The sequence below is a fragment of the Hyaena hyaena genome, unplaced genomic scaffold (assembly GCF_003009895.1).
Source record: "Hyaena hyaena isolate Hyena2069 unplaced genomic scaffold, ASM300989v1 scaffold_199, whole genome shotgun sequence".
NCBI lineage: Eukaryota > Metazoa > Chordata > Mammalia > Carnivora > Hyaenidae > Hyaena > Hyaena hyaena.
Genome location: NW_024080831.1, coordinates 558,515 through 581,098, shown reverse-complemented (window position 1 = coordinate 581,098; position 22,584 = coordinate 558,515). Strand labels below are relative to the sequence as shown.

Below are 22,584 nucleotides of genomic sequence, written 5' to 3'. Positions count from 1 at the left end.
TTGTGCACCTGTTTTGTTCCAAGCATCGTGCTAAGCGCTGACGGTGGAGGATATGGCGATGAAAAGGACACACGTCCTTGTTCCACACTGGGAAGAACTTTCTGAAACTCCGAGCTGTCCAGCAGTGGAACAGGGTTTCAGGAAAAGTAATGAGCTTCCCATCCTTGGAGTACCCAGGAAGAGGCTGGATGTGCACGTATCAGAATATGCCAGAATGAATCTTTTTGTTGCACTGTAAATAGGACTAAATCCCTTTCCAGTTCAGAGTCTCCGTTCAGCCTGGCTTTGGCAGGCCGTGTCTTCATGACCCCCCTCCCACCGGCTTCACCCACCCAGCTGCGTGCTCTGTGTTCTCTGACAGTGAGCTGTGGTGGGCCAGATAGACTGGAAACTGGCTGCCAGCTGTGACAGGCATGATGGGGTTTTGGCGGGTTTGTGTGGGCTCAAGGAATGCAGCACTGAAGCCGTGTACACACAACCTGCTTAAGAACATCCCATGGGCAGAAAATGTTTTCTTCCTCTTCAGCCCTCCTCTGTTGCTGTGCCAGGCGGGCACAATGGTGCCTTTGAGAGGGGCAGCTGGAAGGGGGTGTTGGCACGGAGGATGGAAGTAGAACATTGCAGCTGGGGGGGGGGGGGTACCAAATTCATTTCCAGGAGCGAGCCTGCGCTGGGTGCCAGTTTCCAAAACAAAACTGCTGTTTCTCAGAGCTCATGGTGGTGGGTTGCCTCAGAGTCGGACAGAAGGCAAAGCCATTTCTTATACACTACTCCACCCTCCCCGAGTTAAAAAACAAAACAAAACAAAACAAAACAAAACAAAACAACCCAAAACTGGTGTATTGAGGCGCTCTTGCTCTGAATACAGATGAACAGGTTTCGCCGTCTGTGTTGCTCAGGCCAACTTGGGGTGAATAGGGCTTTCTGAAGGGCCCGGCTTTCTGGCGGACAGAGCAGGGCCAACTGTCGTGGAGACAGGCAGGGCCCAGGGGCAGGTAGGTTTCTGGGCCAGAAGAGAGGGCTCCGAATGGAGACCCTTCCGCTGCCTTTCAGAGACACTTCCTCTGATGCCACGGCTGCCCGGCACCCTGACTGCTACAGGGGCTCTGCCCACTCACTGTCTTAACTCTCTTCGGTGGGAAAGAAGTGGGAGAACTCTGGCATTTCCTGCCCTGGGTTGACAGTTGTCTCAGACCCTCTGCTACTTTCAGAGGTCCCAGCAACAGCTCAGGGATGGGTGTGGGAGGACGTCCCACTCAAGGCAGTTAGAAGGCCCAAGTGCCAGGCGGCAAGCTCAGCCACCTCCCCCTTTGTGTTTCAGATGTAGCAAGGTGGGTCCCTTTTATTCTGGTGGCTTCCAACAAGAAGGTATCACTTGAGGCTGGTCAAGTGGTCATTTCTAATAGTGTTTATGCTAATTATGGGATTTTTTTTCACACTTTGGTTCAATTTTATAAGTAATAGCTATAGAGCAATGACTATAGAGCATTTCAGGCACTGGGCTAGGCCTGGGGATACAGAATCGGTAAGACAGAGTCCTTGCTTCACACAGTTGAGATATAACATGAATGCGTGCACAGGGTATTTATCTGATCCTTCGTTAGAGTATATACCCTTCCAGAAAGAGTCAGTTCTTCTACCTTCTTAATTCCTCTTCTGTAGCGGACAAGGATCAGCAAGTTTATGACCTCCCTAAGACAGCTAAGGGCCAATAGGTCACATCTGTATATTCTGTCTGTTGTGATATTCTCTGTAATATTCCCTGTCTGTTACATAAACCAGTGGTAGAAGCAGGAAAAGACTGGAATACTTCTGTTCCCTGAGGTTCTTGAATCTCCCAAGTGTGGAGACGAAGATGGTGAATTCTTCTCAATATTCTAAAAGGTCTAAGAGAAGTGATACATTTCCCACTGATAGAAGCTCACAGTTGATCATCACTTAGAAGATGCATTTGCTTGTAGACCTGGCTTAGGGAAGTTACTCTTTCACTAAGGGCCCTGGTGGTAGAAAAATTAAGCTCCCTAGGGCAGAGGTTAGCCCAGCCCAATCCTTCGTGGGGGTGCCTCCTAACCGGACACACTGCCACACAACCCCAACCCGGGTCATCTGAGACCACGGAGGGCCTAATCTAGCCACTGTGCTTTGTGTCTCCCACCGCTGTGTAAAAGTACGCACTGAGAATGCATCCTTAAAAGTTATTCCAAGGTCCTTGGAAGACACAAAATATGTATAGCCAGGAGTCTGCAGACAAAGAAAATCAAAGCAATTCAAAAAGAACAAAGGAAGTGGAAAAGAACAAGAAAATAAAAGCATATGGATGAATGGAGGCTTAAAGTGAAATATAGGGTACACATTTGTGGGAGATGAAAAATGGATGGGGATGTTTAAGAGAGGGAAAAAGTTACGTGGCTGAAACTGCAAGCAAACAGTAGGATGCTGTATGAGAAAACTGACAGAAATCATTTCTTCTTATTCGGCTGAAAGATTTTAAGGGTCAGTGAAGGAAACCTGTAGCCAGTACATGGCTGAAAGAGGCAGAGAGGGAGGATGGAGCCGTGTTGAAAAGTGGGTAAAGACGTAAGAAATCAAAGAGTCATAGAGGTCCCTCTAGAATCTTGATAAAAGAACATTTCTTTAAAATGTTTACTTATTTTTGAGAGGGAGGGTGAAAGGGCAGAAAGAGAGGGAGACAAAGAATTCAAAGCAGGCTCCAGGCTCTGAACTGTCAGCACAGAGCCTGACACGGGGCTTGAACCCACGAACTGTGAGATCATGGCTTGAGCGGAAGTCAGACACAACTCACTGAGCCACTCAGGTGCCCCTAGAATCCTGATTTTAAAGAAACAAAAGCTGTATTCTTACAGGGTTAAAACAAGGCCTGCATTATAACAGTGCTGAGCTGACTGCTGAGATTGTGGGCTGCTTTTCTCTTCTGTCCCTCTGTAGTTTCAAGGGCAACCGTGAATTTGGGTTACTTTTACAGTCAGGAGAAGAACTGCCCTCCTAGCAGGAAGGAACTGAGGTAGGGACACCAACAGTGGTGAGGACAGGGCAATGGTCAGGAAGGAATGTGAGGCGGCCAGAGCTGCCTTGGATGGTCTTACCGTGAGGATGGTGCTGGAGTGATGGAGCCACACTGGCCTTGACCAAGGAAGGGAGCAGACCAGAAGGAGGATGTCTCGCTAAGGCCCACTGCAGCCTTCCTTTGACTCTAAGGCTTAATGTGTAATCAGACTGCCACTTTTTCATTTTCCAGGAATTTAAAATCCCTTTTGAATGCTCTTCTCACCTCTCCTTTCCCTGGGAGCATGTTTTCATTTCATCTCCCTTGGATTTGTAGCTGGGCTGATGGGCTGAGCGTTTGGCCAGTTCCTACCTTCATTACTCCAAGCTCTGAAGAGCTCTCTATGCCCACACTGAGAAGGTTTGAATGCCAGAAGAGGCCACAGTGCTTGTAGATTTCTTCCCCTCTCATTGAAGAGTGTGTTACATTGTAAGTGGAACTGAGGCAGAGTAAGGATGCCCCCAGTCAGACTTGTGCCACCTAACTGGCCCCGGGTGAGCTTGACCAAGCTACTTAACCTATAAAGTCCTTGATTTCTCTCTTTTGAAAACTAATGGCACCTGATTGGACTGGAGTAGCTACAGGTATCTGCCCAGTTTTAAAATAACCTGATGCACTGTTTATTAGCTCCTTTGCATGTACATGGCTGTCCTAGATGTCAGTTTTCGAATTCAGGACTCTCACAGACAAGGCCCATACCATGGGGAGGATCAGCTATCCGTACCACAGTGCCCAGCATGCTCCCTTTTGTAAAATTAAATGTTTAAAAAATTGAGATGAAATTCACAAAAGACAGAATTAACCATTTGCAAGTGTATAATTCAGTGGCATTTAGTATTTCCACTCACACTGTCTTTTCAACGTGTTAGAAGAACACAGTCATTTGGGTGGGTTCCATTTTGTTCTAATAACGAAATGCTGCACTGTGCCTCTGTGCTTGCTTAGCACGTGTGGGAAATTCTCTAGGTCTGGGTTGCTGGGTCCTATGGTCTACAAGTATGTTTTCAGTGCAGTGTATATGGCTAAACCCCTTGGGCAAATGGTCACCACCTGCATTTCAATGGCAGCAGCTAAGGTTCCCACTTCTGCTCTTCCTCCCCATCTCTGGGGGTGGGGGCGATGAGGGGGTGGGGTGGGACGGGGTGCAGAGACCACAGAGATGTTAAAAGTAGCCAACTGGCTCTATCAGCATCAGCATAGGGAGATCTCAGGAACATCGTGGTGAGTGAAAAAGGCAAGTTGCAGGGCACAAAGGGATTGTGGGGGAACTCAATTCTATCTGTAATATTTTATTTTAAATTTGTTTAATGTTTATTTCTGAGAGAGAGAGAGACAGAGCATGAGCAGGGGAGGGGCAGAGAGAGAAGGAGACACAGAATCCAAAGCAGGCTCCAGGCTCTGAGCTGTCAGCATAGAGCCCAATGAGGGGCTCGAATTCATGAACTACAAGATCATGACCTGAGCCAAAGTCGGACGCCCAACCAACTGAGCCACCCAGGTGCCCCGTCTATCTGTAATAGTTTATTCCTTTGATTAAAACGTACTTAAGGGGAATAAAACAAAATATTGACAAATATTTCTAAGTGAAGGGAGGAAATGGGAGTATTTGATATATTGTTCCCAAGACTTTGTTGCATTTTTAAAAATCCTCAATTAAACGTTGTGGGGTGTGGGGGGGAATTGATGTGCCGATTCCCAAAATATACTGGATAACATTTTTTTTGAGCAGCTTCCAAATTTGGATTCACTTTTCCCCATGCAGAAATTCATATTAGTGGAGCCAGCTAGCCTTCCCTTGTGAACATTGTTTTAAAGTAGATAAAATATCAAGGAATTTTGGAAGTTCTTATTTTTAGCCAGTAAAATGAAAAATTTCCACAGCATGTAAAATAAGTGCTCGAGTTGAAGCCTGCCTGGTTGGCTCCACCTAGCTATGATCACGTCTAAAAACCTTTCCAAAGCTATTCTGGGCCTGGGGTGGGGGAGGTGACTCACTGTGTCCCTCCCTCACCCCAGCCCCTATCTGTTTATTCAGGTGAAATCAGATTAAAATGAACCTTCATGGCATTTTGGGAGGGAAGAGAAGTCAGAGCAGTCTGAGACCAGGGATGATGACAGTCATGTGGGTGACATGCTGGCTTCCTAATTAGTGTCAGCCACAATTTACAGAGCACCTATTTTCCAGGAAGAACACTAGTGTTCATAGTTGCCGGAAAGGAAGCATTTAGAGCGAGCATTTGCAATATTTGATATGTTCTCTTTTTGATAAAGGTAAACAATCTCATGCCTACTTTTAATGCTATCTGAAATGTTAAAATAAATAAAAGCGTGTGAATAAAAGGAGATCACACATGCCCCACACCTAGCTGAGAATCTGGGTTATAAACTCGAAGTACAAGTACTGCCTTGAAAGTCCTGGGTTTTGGGCAAATCTGGATTTGGAAACCTGACCTGACCATCCAGAGGCTGTAGACCTCAAGGGAGCCCCTTGCCTTCTCTCAGCTTTTATCCCCTACTCTGGAAAGGTGACGACACCTGCCACTCAGGGCTGCTTTGCAGATTCTGGGAGGCACTTGGCTCTGTTGCTAGTTTTTAAAAAAAACAAACATGAAAATTTTAATCTGGATAATAGCTTTGAGAAATAGCCTAACCCCTTCTCCCCATTTTATAGATAAGAATACTGAGGCCCAGACACACTGTTCAACAAATTCTTGACCTAATTACAGAGCTGGGCTAACTTCCTGGTCTTACGTGTCCGGGCCAGGTGCCTTTCACTGCGCCTGCCCTGGCTGAGTGTCCACAGATAAGCGGGAGATCTAGCATTACCTTCTCCCCGGCCCGAGTCTTTGAGCAGCTCAAAACAGCATCTAGAGTGATCTGGCTCGCGTGGTTCCCCAGGACTCCTGGATCTAATTTCCTTAGCACTAGTTAAGTGAGTATACTATATTAACCAGCTGTCAACTGGGCTGTAAGCTTCCAGAGAAGCAACGAAGCCTCTTAGTCCTTCTCAACAAGCCACTAGCCTCAGAGAAGCAGGTGGTATTGCCTGTGAGAGGCTTTTAATGGAGACCTTCCCTGCGTAATCTCAGGTTAGTTTTAAAGTCTTACCACCCCGATTTTTACCAGCGTGTCTCTCTCTCTCTCTCTCTCTCTCTCTCTCTCTCTCACACACACACACACACACACACAGCAACTACATAGACTTTACTATCTGTTCCCCTCAACCCCTAGCAGTGTATGCTGTTTCTCAAGTTGCCTCAGCTTCCTGACGCATAAAGATGTGAATATTTGCCCTCAGCATTTGATGGATCAAAATAAAATGAGATGCAGCATGGGAAAGCGTTCTGTAAACTTTAAGGCAGAGCCCTGACTCTCCTGTGGTCCAGCGGGAACGGACTCCTTTCCCCAAACGAGCAGGTTAGGACTGTGTCTCCTGTTGTTTTAAAGCATTTCTCAGCAGACCCACCTGGCTGCCTCAGCAGAGATGGGACCAAATGGGCCCACATTCAGCAAAGGAGGAAAAAGCTGTATCTATGCTGAAGAATTCACTGAGTTTCTGGCACTGTTAAGGTAAATCTCTACTGGGTTCAAACTAAACTCATTCCAGGAGCCCTCAAATGTTTTCTCTTACCAGTTTCCAGCAACAGAATCTTAGTCAAGTTACTTGATGTATCTGAGCTTCAGTTTCTCTACTTAGAAACATGTGATGAGGGGCACCTGCCTAGCTCAATTGGTTAAGCGTTCAACTTTGGCTCAGGTCATGATCTCATGGTTCGTTGAGTTTCCAGCCCCGCGTTGGGCTCCCTGCTGACAGCTCAGAGCCTGGAGCCTGCTTCGGATTCTGTGTCTCCCTCTCCCTTCCTTGCTTGTGCTCTCTCAAAAATAAACAAACACTGTTTTAAAAAAGTGATGATATTTGCCTCACTGGGTTATTGTGTCAAATGAGGACACATTATGGTAGGCAGCTGAAGCATGTGACTTTTTCCTCTTCCCTTTATGCTTTTCCGTTTACCCTCCTAACGTTCTGTGTCTCAGCTTGCTTTTCCATGAAATGGGAATAATAACACCTGACCTACGCAGCACATAGGGTTGCTGTGTGACGATGCAATAAAAGCTGAGCTAGGGCTTTGAGAGTGGTGATGGGTAGTATAAACACCTGTATGCAGTTATTCTTGGGGTCACTGACCTTGAACTGATGAGTGTGCTAGCCCTCATGGGCGTGGGCTGTTGTGTGTAGCGGCCACATTTAGCAGGTCACTTAGCCAGCCTCTCTCGCTGCTCTCCCCAAGGCCCCTGATGCTCTCACATCAGGACAACCCCATCCCTCACATGCCATGCCCTCTTCTGTCTCTCTGTCCCCCCTCTGGATCACAAGACACAGGACCGTCCACCCACTGCTCTCTGGATGGAAAAATGGTGCCGGCCCCAGTCCTGTGGGTGTTAGAAGCTGCCTGTCACATGACCCCCCCCCATGAATAAATGCTAAAAAGACTCATTATGGGTAGATAAGGAAAACAGGAAATGCTCCCCAAAGTCCCCAAGAGCCCACAGCGTGAACAATCCCACCCCGTCCAGAGGTCACTGGCATCTTTTGCAGGGAGGCCACTAGCCCCTTGTGTGGTTGAGGAGGAGCCCTTGTTGTGTCTTGGCCCCAGAGGGAGCCAGCAGCCAGGAGGGCGAGCTGCAGAGACAGGGGAGCAGAGCTGCTCTATTCTGGGCACAGTTTCAAGGCCAGCTGCAGGGAGAACAAGCAGTTGCTGTGTGCCTGCAGCTGGCAGTGGTTAGGCCGGGGCTGTCCCTCACTTGGGGTATATTTAAAGAGACCCCACCAGGCGATCATGCCAATGGGAGAAATGCACACACATTTCTGTTGGCCGGGCTCAGGCTCCAAACCCAGCCCCATCCTGCTTCTCTGGAACTCCCTCCCAGGCAGTGGATTCAGAGAGGTGGGCTAGCTCCTCAGCCTCTCCCAGGGGCAGCTGGTCCCACCTGGGACACAAAGCCCTGGCTCCTGGGCCTTTCTGCTCTCCGACAGAGCCCTGAGCTGGCCAAAAATTCTAGGGATTAGCCCTGACCAGCTCCTCCCACCCTGGGATTGGTAACCCAGCAACCGGAGGGGAGAGGCAGGCAGATGAGTCAAAGAGAAGCACAGGATCTCTGGCTTTGTGTTTTGTTTGTGAAAACTCCCTGTGCGCACAGGCTGCCTTCCATAGGGAACAGTGGGGCTTTCCCACACTGCTTTAGGCCAAATGCTCCTCCTCAAAGGGGTGCCCGGGCCCAACTTGACTGCTAATTCAGGCCTAGAGACAAAGCTGGTGGGCCAGGGGAGGCCCACCCTGGCTGAACTCTTTGGCTGCCTCTTTCACTTGCTTTTCTCAAGTAGGAACAGGGCGACAGGCCTGAATCCCACGGGAAGGTAGTGTGGTAGCTGAGAACCATGGGCAAGGGAACCACTGGCCTGAGGAGCCACAGAGCTGAGGCAAGCTGGTGTGCAGACATTTGGGCTTTCAGGTGGCCGGAGACCGGGGAAGCCCTCGCAGAGTGGTGAAGAGACTTCTGAGGGGAGCCCAGCAGGAGTAGAGAGAGCGGGTGGGAGGCAGGCAGCTTAGGAACCTTGGTAGAGAAGCCTCAGGCAAACTGAGGCAGGCTGCTAAAAGTGCTGCAAGAGTTAGCGACAGGATCAGCCGCGTAATTTGAGGGGCCCAGGTCAACATGAAAAGGCAGGGCTCTTTGTTAAAAAGTCTTCAAGAATTTCAAGATGGTGACAGAAGAGCATTGATTGACCTGAGGGCCCTTCTGAGCAGCTGCACAGGTTGCACGCCCACGAAGCTGACCTGGGGTACCTCTGAGTCGGCTCTTTGAAGCAGCTGTGACAGCGGGGGTGGAGTGAGCTGGGGGGTGTCTGCCCTGTGCTGTCAGCTCCCAGGCTTTTACCAGCCTTGGGACATTGCCTCTCCCCACCAGCAGTTTGTCTTCCTGTGCCGGCGACCACTGAGTGTTCACCTCTCTGCAAAGGGGCAATTGCAAGGCCACAGTGGGGATGGAGCTGAGGAAAGGAATGGACCTCTAGGCACCAGAGCTGCAAGGACTCTCTGGACAGGCCCAAAAAGGCAGGTCCAGTGATGAGCCCCGTCCGCGTGAGGCTGCAGACGTGTTTGGGAACAGAATGGAGATATGACAAACGGACTCCATTCTGGGTCACCTCTTCAGGACCCAGGGGATATGTCCTGAGGGTGTGTGTGTGACAGTCCAGGAGCAGAACTGAGGTCCAGGGAAGCCTTACTCCCATCTGAGGACTCACCTCCAACTCTATGTGGTCATGCAGCTTCTTGCACGTGGCCGCAAAGGTCTCTGAGGTGCCAAATTCAAAGTACCACAGCTTGTTCTTCATCCTGCGCCATGAAGCAGAGAGCTGGCTCAGTATCCTGCCTTGAAGAGGTCACGTAACATAGCCATGCTGTTGAGGCTGAGAGGCCCAAGCCCTCAGCTTTCCCCACTCCTGTGTTTTCAGCACTTGTTGATTAGATGATCAGGGGTAGAGATTTTTCACCCACTGTTCCTGCAAAGAACTTACAGAAAAACCCACATATTTCATAGGCATCATGGCTACTCGGCTGAACCGCCAACTGCTCTGAACTTCCTGGTCAAGGGCAGGAGAAAGGTGTGTTTGCCTCTGGATCTGGATCAAGGGAAGGGTTCTATGAAAATCAATCAGAGGTGGCAAGGGACACCATGCTCTGATCATGGTCCTCTCTACTACTAATGCAGAGGGACTTCAGGTAGAGCCCTCTCTTGGGTATTGCTGGGGTAGGAAGGGAAGATCAGACCCACTTTTGAGACTTGAGGTATATTCAGTCTTGGCACAGAGAAGAGAGAGTCCCACACTCACCCAACCAAACCATGGACTACTTTGTCTTCCCTCCGAGGGAAGCAGAATGGAGAGAATTAGACCATATTTGCAGATAAAGTGAAAAGAGAAGAAAAAAAGTGAGTTGTTTGGGAGCAAGAGTTCTCTCCCACCACCTCTTCCGCAATTATATTTGCTTAGTTTACTACAATATTTCATTTAGGGATAGATCTTGTCATTCGTTTCAGAGTAAGAGCTCATCATTTAGAGCTTTAAATTTTTTCAACATCTTCTTTAGTGGGGGAAGGAAAGGGATTCCCATGTAGTTGGGGGCTTTGCAAAGTCAGATGGTGTGTCTGGACACTTGGTCATGTTGATCAGATCATCTCACCAAGTAGTGTGTCTGAAGGTATTCTATTTCCATTCCCTCCATCCCAACTGTCGTCCCATTATCAGGGGCTGGCTAAGAGAAGGGACACCTGTCCAGTTTATAAGCTGGCAGATTTGGCTAGGGAAGGATTAAACAAAATCACATTTTTCTTGGCACATTCTTCAGGAGATAGGAAGCCACCTTGTGTGCTGGTGATCCTCCATCCTCAGATTTGTGGACTAAGAGGAAAGAGCATTCTTTGGGAGGCAGAAGGCTCTTATTTCTTCCTCGTATTCCTTGGTGCATAGCAGATGACTTTTCAGAATAACAGACAACTTTTTATCTCTGCGTTTCTCAAAGAGTCCACCTGGAATGTGAAGATGTGACTGTGTTCTTCCATTGCATGACGATTTCTAAGGCCTTATTGATGTAGCCTTTCTGACTCTATGTATGCTTGGAAAGAAATGATAAATAATGAGGGAAATAAGAACAGTCAAGATTTAGGGAGTTATGCCTAATGAAGAAAGTTAGCAGAATTGGGTACTCTTCTAAGTAGACCAGTGCTACTCAGCTAGTGTGTTGTGATCAGGCACACCCGGAATATCGATCCCCTCAGTCTTCGGGGTGGCCAAGTTGACGCTGAGCCCCTTTTGTCGCAGTGGGCATTCTCATCTGTATGCTAAACAAGTGCTTTTGTTTTCCACTCATGCCATGAAGTGAAAAACATTGGGAAACCCTGTTCTAGATCACTGGTTCTCTCTATGCACAGTAATGTGAATACAAATCACCTTCTTTAAAATGCAAGTTCTGATTCAGCTGTTTCAGGACTGGGGTTCTTACTAAGAACTTCGTGTTTTCTAGCAAGCTGCTGGTGCTGGTCCAGGGAGCACACTTAGAGCTGTGAGGATGTGGAGACCACATCTGTGGTTCTGAAACATTGGTATTCGTAAGACTTGCCTGGAGAATGCGATTAAAATGCTGCTTCCTGGAGCTTCAATCTGTAGAGATTCTATGCGATAGGTATGGGGCCCAGGAATATTCATTTTTATAAGTGCCCGGGAGGATCATTATGTTGGTGGTCAGCTGTCAGAACTTTAAGAAACATTCCTCTAGATCCCAATGAAATGGCAATCAAGGAACAGGACAGACTGATTAAACCTGACAGGATTCCTCAGGGAGGATACAATGAGGGCCAGTGCCTTTCAATGGACAATGATGGTGAAAGCCCCATGACAGGAAAAACACAGATTGTCATAAATGTCAAGGTTGAGCATTCCTCTCTGGCAGTGAAAGCATCTCTGTAGACAAGAGACCTGCATTGTGATTCCATTTTCAAATATCACTTCTGGTCTGAATCATGACTTTTGAAAGTTATTGCCAGGAGATTTAGAGTTTTAATAAAAATTTCCGGAAGCTACCAGCTATTTTTGCCCAGCAGTGGCTCTTCTGATAATCTAATAAGGTTAAGAGGTCATGGCTAGGTCAGTGTAGCAGAATGACTGAGAGGATCAAACAGACCACTCATCTACTGCTGGTAAGATGTTCATTGCTGCCTGTGTAATCCTTGGCAAGTGTTACGCCTTCGTTTCCTCATCTGTAAGATGGCGATAATAAAAAGATCTGCTTCAGAGGGTAAGTGAGAAGATTAAATCACTTTGTAAGTGATTGCAGAGCACTTCACATAATGCTTACTGCACAGCAAGCTCACCAAGAACATTAGTCACTTACATGTTGGCTATTAATTCAATGTCTTGAGTTGGCATGTTTGGATAACATAGTAGGGCAAAAATGACAGATCAGATTGGGTGGCTATAGATATCATATGTGCAAATGTTTCTAGGACAGAAAAACATGTGATCATATTTGTCAGATCATGTCTTGATGTTTGGTTAGAAACATATGTTCTCCACATGTTTATTCTAATAGATTTTTCTAGAGTTATATACCATACTCTAATCCTTGGCTAATTATCTTGCCTGGTCACACAGCATCCAAAGACGTGATGTTGATTATGAATATGCTTCTGAGAAAGTGAATGTTGGGTGTGACACAACACATTTATCAATTCAAGAAACTCACGGTGCCAGGGCACCTGGGTGGCTCAGTCAGTTAAGCATCTGACTCTTGATTTCGTTTCAGGTCATGATCTCATGGTTCGTGAGTTTGAGCCCTGCATCAGGCTCTGTGTGCTGATGGTGTGTAGCCTGCTTGGGAGTCTCTGTCTCCCTCCCTCTCTTCCCCTCCCCCACTGGCTCTCACTCTCTCTCAAAATAGATAAACATTAAAAGAAAGAGCGAGAGAATATAAGCTTCATAAAAGCAGGGATTAAAAAAAAAAAAAGAAACTCATTGTGCCAGAACTAGATGGGGGTGTACTAGGTACACTGAAGATAAAACACTGCACTGTGTGAGCCAGGCACCCGGGAAGGACAGGCAGGGAAAAAGATCACAGAGTTGTGGGCTAAGCCCGAAGCCCTGGGAGTACCTAGGAGGAAAGATATCCAATTCTTGGGCCAGGGCCAATTAGAGAAAGCAACCCAGGAGCGTGATGGTGAGGCTGAGTTCCAAAGAATGTGGAAGGGAACAGGGAAGGTGGAGGAAAAGTATTCCGGGCAGAGGAAGAAGCCCAGGCAATGGCACAGGGCAAGAGAGAGCATAAACTTGCTACAGATGTCCTGGAGCCCAAGGTGGGTGGGTTGGTGACTGGCTGGGTAAGACCAGAGAGGCAGATAGGGGCACATTTGTGAAGGCTGAGGATGCCATGCTTAGGTGTTCAGGCTTTATCTTTAAGTCTATAGTGTGTCATGGAACATCCTTAATGAGGCTGCTGGCAAGGGTTTGGGAGTGTGGGGTGGCAGTAATGTCTTGATCAAATCTGTGCTTTTTAAAAATCACTCTGTCCCAAGTGTGGAGCGTGGCTTGGAAGGGCTGGGTACAGACTGGAGGCCTAGAAAGTAGTTTGCAGGTGGTGTAGAAACCCAGAATGGAACTGGGAAGGCCCTGAACAAAGGCAGTGACAGTGGAGTTATGGCAAAGAGAATGCATTTGCAAGCTAAAATTTAAGAGGTAGAACCGACAGAGCTGATTGCTTGTGAGGAGTGAATGAGAAAGAATGGTCACAGTGACACCCAAATTTTTATCTTAGCATGAGGGATGTCAGGTGCTATTCACTGAGAGAGGGACAGAGGAAATCCATTCTCCAGCGGCAGCCCTCTTTGTAACTGAAGGACAGCACTTCTATGTTTTGGCCTATCTATCCATGCATCCATCCACAGAACATCTGTTGAGCCATACTATGGGTGAGGCACCATGTAAACTTTGGAGGAAAGTGATGAGTAAGGATCTCTGGCCTCACAGAGCTTATGCTCTTTTAATAGCTTCACCGAGACACCAGCATTTGAACTTTGACCCACGGAAGACTGTGTGTCCAAAATTTAAGAGCTTTTACTTCTTTTTTTAACACAGGCACGGTTTAGTTAGAAGTGAATACATTCCATTCCCATGGCTTATATCCATGGCTGCTAAACATTTTACGTGTGCTACCTCTTTCAAGTCTCTACATATGCTACCCTATGGGGTAGATACCACTGCAACACATAAGCAAACTAAGATCCGGGGAGGATAGGTAACTTGTCTAAGGTTGCGAAGTAAGTTAGTGCAGAGTGGCACCCAACACTGCCTGTGCTCCCCTACCCTGCCACCGTGTCGCAGTATGTTTTTGCACACTCTGTGGTGCAGTGGTGTGTGTTCCTGTTGCCCTTACTACATGGTTCTCCTTCACCAGCTTATTAAATGGATGCCCTTGGGGACCTGGTGTGTTAGTGGTTACATTATACCCTAGGAGATACTGCCTGATGCAGAGCGTCAGGCCCTCCTAACTCCCAGTGGCCGGGGGAGTTTGAGAGGAGTTTGAATTGAATCTGTCATCGGAACCCCCTGGTTTTGGATCGACACAGTCTCAGAGTCAGGGAGACCAGAACTGACCCTAATAAAGCCATACGCTCCTCAGACACCATGTACCTTTCCTTCTCTCAGCTCACCCAGAAATGGGGCAGGAGCACTGTCCTTGAATCATCGCCAGCAGAGTAGAACAGGGAATGCTGGAAGGCAAACCAGTTTGGGAGACATACAACATCACCTATGATATTTTGGTCTATGGAGGGCCCTCATCCCCTAAACACATTAAGTTTGTTGACTGAATGTTGCCGATGCCCTATCAGTAGTCAAAGCACTCTCTTCACAATGAAGGTCCCTTATCTGGTTAATCAGAAAAATAGCTATTAGCCTTTATTTGAGATCATCTAAAGGGAAATTATTCTGGTTGTTTCAATCCTAGCCACCAAAATGGTTCAAAGTACAAAGGCAGGGGCTGTGGGGGTAGAGATAGAGAAAGGAAGAGCCTGCTACTGGGACAAAGGTAAAGATGGCTCCCAGAACCCTGACTGATTGAGGTCAACCATTAATGGTGGGCTCTGAGGTGGAGGATGGCTTCAAGCCAGGGGATGTAAGACAGAACTTTTTTTCATATAGGTTGATGTGTTGTCAAGGATTTCACTGTTAGGCTTATCTGAGGCAGGGTTCTCTGCAGGTTACTGGTTGCCCCCTTTCTCTGCCTTTATAAGGTCAGGAAGGAAACCAAACTCCCAGCCTACGATCATTACGTACCAAGACACCAGGTGAGCAATAACCTGGATTCTTAGGTTCTGTCTATACTGTCAGAGCAGATCTATGCAGCATGGCGGGCTGACTGGCTTCTTGTTGACCTGGAACCAGGCTTTGGCCTTTTGATTTTGTACTCTGCTAAGCATTTCACATATATTATCTCTTTTCGGTCTGAGGAGAACTCTATGAATAGGTACTGTTGCTACCAATAAAAATTTCACAGATTGATGTATGCATTCTCCTTTGTCTCGTCTTTTTCTCCTTTTCCTTGACCATTGCCAGCCTTTGGTAAAAGCCTGTAGGCATGTGATACTCTACACTTTGCAGTGGGAGATACAGCCCCTACCCCACCTTGTCAACCAGAGCCTGAATGCCAGTGTGCTGCCTTCTCTTTTGAAGATGTCTCCCCAGACACTTGACTGTCAGCTCTTGCTGGATGGTTACTGCTACTGCACATGACACTGATTTCTGTCTGTTTTGCCTTCACTTGTACAAGAACATGGCATTTGGTGTTCCGCCACTTACTGGCTAGGTGAGTGACTTAAGTTCTTTGAAGCCTCATTTCTTGTACAAAATGGGAATACTGTTTTCTACCCAACAAAGTTGTGAAGCTCATGTGGCAAATATAGAGCACCGAGCAGTGTTTAATGCATGGTAAGTACTCACTAACTGTTCTTTCTTGTTGCTAGGAGATGCAATCACTGGGAGACTCATTCCCCTACCGCTGTAAGGGTAGGGGCAGGCGTAGGGTGGGGGTGGGGGTCTACCCCAGGCAGCCAATATATTTGAAGAAAATAAAGCTAACCATGTTTTTAATGACTTCTGGAATGTTTTTTTATGCATCTCTCTTCCTGAGTTTTTTTTGGCTCATCATGTCTTTCCTTCTCATAATCACCTTTTAGCTGGAGATGACTAATCCCTAACCAGTTATTCTGAGGCTGGTTTCCATGTCCAGGAAACTCCTAGGTTCACTGTCAGGCTCTAACCTACCCAGGTGAGCCCATCCTTGAGGCAGAAGACCCTTATCCAGGGGACTCTCAGTCACACAGAGGAGAGGCAAACAGCAGCAGTGACACTGTGGGCTGATTCTATTTCTAGGTTTTTTTTAAGCCCTTCCCCCTTAAGAAGAACATATCATCGATTGCACACTGGTAAGCTGAATCTCTACATTGGGCAGATAAGGGCAAAATGAGACTAATTAAGAAATGTTCTTTTGTATTTGTCAGCAATTTAGGGCTGGATTCAGTCATCATCCTGACAGTCTATGAATAGCCTGTTTTCAAGGATATCCACAAGGAAAACCAAGCTAGCTGCTGGGCATTTTTACCAGCAAAGGCAACGAGCTTCTGATGGCCCTTTTCTGATAATGGAAGTTTTAAGGGCAATAGACTTTTGAAGTCGTGAAAACATGAAAACATTTCTTTGGGCTTAGAAGGCTACAAAGAGGACACTACAGCTATTTCTAGAAATAGGAGCCCTTGAAGTGATGGTATTCCTCTTTGTGGTTTGGACTTTGATAATCAGGTTCCCTGAGTGGGTCATGACTCAGTCAGTCCGGCCTTCTTTGTCAGTCTTGTGAAACAGATGCTACCCATAAGATGGTGTTCTGTGTTGTGTGGAGGGGGCGGACAGATGGGGTGGAGGGCATGCTGGGCCAGTAGGCCAGAGATCGGCTTTGTAGCCCCAGTTCTCATACACACTGGCATGTGACACCATGGCTTACTCAGGATGTCCTGGCCTCAGTTTCCTCATCATAATAAAGGGCCTGGAATGGCTGCTTTCTAGGGTTTCTCCAAGCTCCCTGAACAATACAAGGTGTATCCTGTACCCTAATACAGGAGATGGTGAGAGAGCCCAAGTACTCCATATTGTTGCCATGCAGGGGGTGTGGACCCAAGTATTGCCAGAACTGCCATCTTTTAAAGAGAAGCCAGAAATATGTGTTTTATGTAAAATCTGATTATTAGAGTTGGCAACAAACTAAATTTTTTAAAAGGCCAAAAACTACACATCTGGGGAAAACTATGCCTTGTCAACAGCTACTTCAGTACATAATTATAAATTTTCATAAGGTTCAGCACAATTAAAAAACAAAGCAAATAATTTCAGTTAATACTCTTATGGGTTTGTTGACTTATTGGTGGTGCTTTGCTACCACCACTGAAGATAGTAGCCTAGTGTCAGGTTACTAAGGTAAATGATAATCTAGCAAAATCAAACAGATGTGATAGCAACACAGAAAGGGCAAATGCAATTTTAGTTGAATTATAATTGAATGATGAAGGTTAGTAATAATAGTGAGAATACTTAGTAATAATAGTGAGAATACTTTATCTGTTAACATTTTACACTATTTGAATCCCAAGTGCCTTCGGAAGTTTAGTAATTGTGTTAACTAAAGTTTAGATCAAAGGTTTAAAAAAAAAAAAAAAAAAAAAGAGCCGAGGCAGGTGGGCTTGGTCCTAAGGCCAGTATACTAAGTCCTGTAAGGGGCCTGTGACCATTACCTCACAGGTGCTGCAGAGGCCATCTGTGTCACCCGTACACCCAGCTGCCCTGGCCCATCAGAAAGCTTGTCACCACATCTAATCCAGCCTGCATGCTGTCCCCTGTTCTCACTGCTCACTGGAATGGGCACTCCATGACCCTCAGGCATGGAGCTGTAGATAGAAGAATCTTTTCCAAGAGGGGGCAGTGGCCCCTCTGGTACAAGGGAAAGTGAGCCCCCAGCAATCAGGAAGGAGGCTTTATAAATAGCTGTTTTTGTTCTCTGAGTGTGACTCTTGTGCCCAATGTTCCTGCCAACAGATTTGTCTTGGCTCAGTGTATTTCAGCTTCAAGGGGCAAGGTATTTGCTGGCTGTTTTCCACACTGGGGACAGAATGGTGTTCATGGAACTCAGAAAAATCTAGGGTGGTGAGCAGATTGGAGCACTGGTGACTAGAGACCAGGAGGGGGTGGGCAGAAATGTGGGGACCAAAAAAGAGGGAATAGCTCAAGAAAGAAACTAAAGAAAACAAAGGCCAACAAAGGAGGAAGAACTTGCCTAAAATGTATTTTATAATACAAATATGGAATCCGCTTAATAACTTCTGAAGACACTTCTTTACTCATTTTTTGTGTAAAAAATTACCTGCAAAATCACAGATGACAGATTGTTTGCTCTTAAGGGGCCTTTGGGTGTCTGGGGATTCCCAGCCAGAAGATCACAGGTTCCAAGGAATCTTCCAAAGAATCAAAGGAATCTTCCAACTCAAACTTCCATGAGTTGCTGTCAACATTTCTGAATGTGAAATAGTATTTGGGCATTTACTCGTAATAAAGACTGCATAGGCTCACCAGTGGGTTAAATTTTTTTGCCATGGAATGGAATTAAACCAATTGCATTGGCCACCTCTTGGTAACCAGAGGCATTGACTGAATAGTAAATGAATGTCGTCGGATAATAAAAATGGGAAAACAAATTGTTACTTGGAACAGCTTTATGGCTGACAGAAATCTTATTCAATATGGCACCCATGGTGGTGAGTGATGAGGAATGAATAAGAACAGTGCACTGTTTGATGGTAAAAGGGTACATGCAGAACCGCTAGTCCATACCAGCTCTGGATGTTGGTTCTCTTCCAAGCCAGAGCAGCCTTCTCATGGTACAGATTAGGAAGCTGAGACCAGGCCTTGGTGATCCACTGGCTGGAATCCAAGGCCCAGTTCCCAACTTCGAGTCCTTGTTTGTCCCTTACCTTTCCACCTTCCCTGGCTTCTGTTGCTGTGCCCCGGATACATCTGAGAGAAGTGGAAAAGTCAGCCAGAGCCACACCAGCTCGCAACTGCAGAGCTGTTGGCCGTTCTTAGCTGTGCTTGTGGGCTGGCTTTGCTCACATCTACCCAGCCACAGGCACAGCCAGGAGACTGCAGCTCCAGGTTGGCTGGCTCTAGTACTCAAGAGCCCCGTAGCCCTCTTCTTCACAGAGCCTATGGTCTGGGCCTCCTTCTTGGCCTCTGGTCTCTACTCTTGTCCCAGTGTAACAAAGGGCCAAACCCACTGGGCAGCCTCTCCACCATTTTGATGGAGTCTGGGGTCCAGAGCATCTACCTGCTCTGAACAGTGACCCTTTTCTTCTACCCAAGACAGTGTATTTCCATGGACTATGGACATATTTTCCCTTGGTGAGCTCTCCCCATTTCTGTCTGGCACCTGACAAAGTCTCTGCCTCAGGGCAGGCCTCCAGCAAGTCTGAAACCTGCTCCTCCCCCAGTGCAGCACCCGAGGACACACGTGTGTGTGTGCAGACATACATGCAGGCCAAAACCAGGTGGCTTCTCTGATACTGTTACTGAGCACGCTCACAGGCATGGCCTCTCCGAGGCAACGGGGTCTCTAGAAGCCCCAGAGCCTTGCTTGAGATCTGCCACAGTGATGTGAATGCCACCATGTGGTCCTGCCACTTTGGGGGTGACCCTCAGGAGCGACAGCTGGCGAGGCAGCTAGGGTTTTCCTCTCCTGAGGGCCTGAGTCTCTGGAGTGTTTTTCCAGTCAGTATTTGTCCTTGCCAAGAGAACATTGCTCCCTTCCCCCATCCAAAAAATTAAAATAAAATAAAATATTAAAAATCTCACAGAGTTTGGCTGCTTTTAACAATCTTTTCTTCCTTTGAAGATTTATTTGTGGAATGAAAATCCCCCTCAGGCCAATTTGGCTGATGCTAGAGGGCTCTGAATAAGCTTGCCCTCTCAGAAAGCAAAGTCAAATACCTGGACAAAAAGAAATCGTGCACCCAGAGGAAAAGGGGCAAAGGCAGGGCGGATGTGTGTCTCTAAGGTTCTGTAATGATGACATAGCTGTTGTGTGCCTTTTTGACTCTGAACTATGCTTTACTAGCGTTCACACACCCATCAGCCCCGGGAGCTGGTCTTTGAAGGCGGGTGAGGACAATTAAAGCCCAGGTAGCCGAGGATGGCTGGTTAGAACATAAGCCCCCGACACCTAGAAGAGGCAGGCCACTCTGCCTTTGAGCTTGTGCTGAGGAAGGCCACTTCCTGGGTCCTGACCAACCAAGGCTAGAAACTCAAAACCATCCGGGTAAGCAGAGGAAGGCCCCAGAAACAGGTCCACACCCGCACCCTACTATGATTGCCAGGTAGGTCCCTAGACAGACAGCAGAACTTTGCCTTGAGAGTCATCTCTGTCTGTTGAGAATCATCTCTGTCTCCACTTACCCAATGTTTATTGTGTGCTGGGACCGCACTAGCTGTTTTACAAACCAAATGGTCCCTCATGTGGTCCTCACATCTACCCTGTGTGGTAGGTGCACTGGTGATTACTCTGTAGATGCATTTGAGACTGTAGTTCTTGAAAATGCAAAGCCACACTGGAATGGGATCCTAGTATCTGAGTTGATGAATGAGCCTGCTCTCCTCTCTCTCTCTCTCCCACAACCAGTCTTTCTGAACATGAGGCTGTGCCAGATTTCTGATAGGTCGGGTTACAAAAGTTCCTTAGTTAAGCCAGTTGTTTGTCACTCTGAGCACATTTCCCCATAGAAACAATGTTATGTTGAGATTGGGTTCCCAGGCTAAACTACAAGAGCCAATTAACCCATTATGTGTCTAGTTTTGGGAGATAGCTTGGTGGAACTGATGAAGGTCAGTCACTTACTTCCATGTAGTCTGGGGCAAGTTATTTAGTCTCTGTGCCTTAGTTGCTTCATCTTGCATTGGGATGATATTATTTACCTTGCAGGGCTGTTGGGAATATTGACTGAGTGGATCGTATGACAGACCCTTGGATAATGGCACAAGAGAACTCCATTGCCACATCTAAAACTGGCTTTGTGGCCTCGTGGATTCTGAGTTCCATCTTGAAATATAAGTGATGCACCTTTCTTGTCAAATTTCCTGGGAAAGGAACATGGTGACTCTTGTGCCCTCAAATCCCTGGTGGGCACCCTTGAAGTCTGGGCTAGAGTTTTCATCAGAATGGGGCTGGATGTGCCAAAGGGAAGTGGGAAGTAGCCGAGGTAGGGAGGTGAGTCGGGGCACAGCATAAGCATGCACCATATTTCTTCCTTCTGTTATAAAACTACATAACAATCTGGTTACTTCTTCCTGAGTTTCCTGTGCCTTCCATTCCACCAACCAGCTGGACACCTCCTGGTCAGATTAAATACAGACTAACTAGTTCCCTTCTTGCGTCCTTTGCCTTTTAAGTCATGAAATTGTTAGCAAGGCAAGCCAACGATTCATTAGATGGGGCAGATGCCTGGATAAATACCCCCTTCCCATCCCTATTTCATCTTCTTCCTGTGCCAGTTTTCAAAATCTTAACTAGGAAAGTATCAGCCAGAGCCTCACTCTGCCTGAGAAGACTGTAGTATACACTGCCAGCAAAATCCTTTCTATTTTGCCCTTTAGAAAAGCTCATCCATATGCTCTCGGCTTTGCTTCCACTCTGATGTTTGTGACTTCTGATACTTGTGTATGCACTCCTAACACCCACTGCAGTGACTGCGATCATGTGAACCTGTCACCCTCACAAGCATAGCATTCTGGTATGTTTGATCCTAATGACTGTCTGTGGTCTCAGAGGTCATGCTCACTCCCCTGAGAAACCCAACCTGCTTGCTCTGCCCCCTCACCGTGCAGTTGGCAAACGTGTCCCCACTGTGGATGTGACCCCACTGTTCCTCCCTGCCAGTTCCTCAGGAGAATTGCTTGGCATCTCCTCTGCCAGGCTTCTTATTTCTAGCTCACACCTGCTGCCCCTCCGTGGGCTGTGATTTTAGAGTTTCATTTGAACGTTCTACTTTATCCCCTTAAATCTCATTTGAAAGCTCTCCTGTTTGGTCCTCAAGTCTCTGGCCAAAAATATTCCTCTTGGTTTATGTGACAAGCTCCTGATTCCTGGCCAGGGGCCTGTCATTCCAGCATCGAGATCCATGGTCCAGGTGAACAGTCATTCTCAGATCGGCTACAGAGAAGCTCTGTGTTCCCCATACATGCCTGTTTCTTCTAAAATTATGACTCATGGCTGAGGAAGAGACTTAAGCATTGCCTCTGCCCCACATCCCTTAGTTTCCTACTCAAGATACCAGAGTCACTAGTGATACTGACCGGGATTCTTCTGGATCTGTTATTTGCCCCCACACCCACAGGCAAGAGGGAGAAATAGTCTATGGGTTATATGAGTATGCACACCCCTTTTGGTCTCTAGTGCAGAGACTTTACCAAAGTGAAATCAGCAAAAATACTGGTTTCATTAGATGCTCTGGGGTAGGGGAGTTCTATGGTCAAGTAAATTTGGGAAACTAAATATCGTGTTTTTGCATAGTCTCAATAGATTAGACTCTATATTAAAGGCTGTATAATTTCATGCAGAAAAGAAATATACTAAACTTGGAATTTCCCAGGTATATTTGATGATTGTCCTCCTGTGAGTTTCCTTTTCACATCCCATGGAATGCACTTTAACCAATGCTACTTTGATACATGCTTGAAGGCAACAACCTGAGAAGCTACTTCATTGGCTCTCATGAAACCTCATGATGAGTCTGCTGGCTGTCCTGCTTTCCCTTCTCTGGAAGGTCCAAGTCTCTTCTCCTAGGGTACAGTCTTACACTTTAACTTTTTTTCCCAAACTGAGATG

At 46.8% G+C, this 22,584-nt stretch overlaps 1 protein-coding gene across 3 annotated transcripts in view; it reads right to left on the bottom strand.

Moving 5' to 3' along the window:
* The window catches only part of DGKG (diacylglycerol kinase gamma), a 172,756-nt gene that overhangs the window by 59,387 nt on the left and 90,785 nt on the right, over positions 1-22,584 (bottom strand). For all 3 annotated transcript variants that reach the window (XR_005530140.1, XR_005530141.1, XM_039241717.1), the window contains one exon: positions 9,366-9,456. Coding sequence is in view for 1 of the 3 variants with exons in the window: in XM_039241717.1 (XP_039097648.1) it covers positions 9,366-9,456 (91 nt within the window). In the remaining 2 variants the exon portion in view is untranslated. The remainder of the gene's footprint in view (positions 1-9,365; positions 9,457-22,584) is intronic.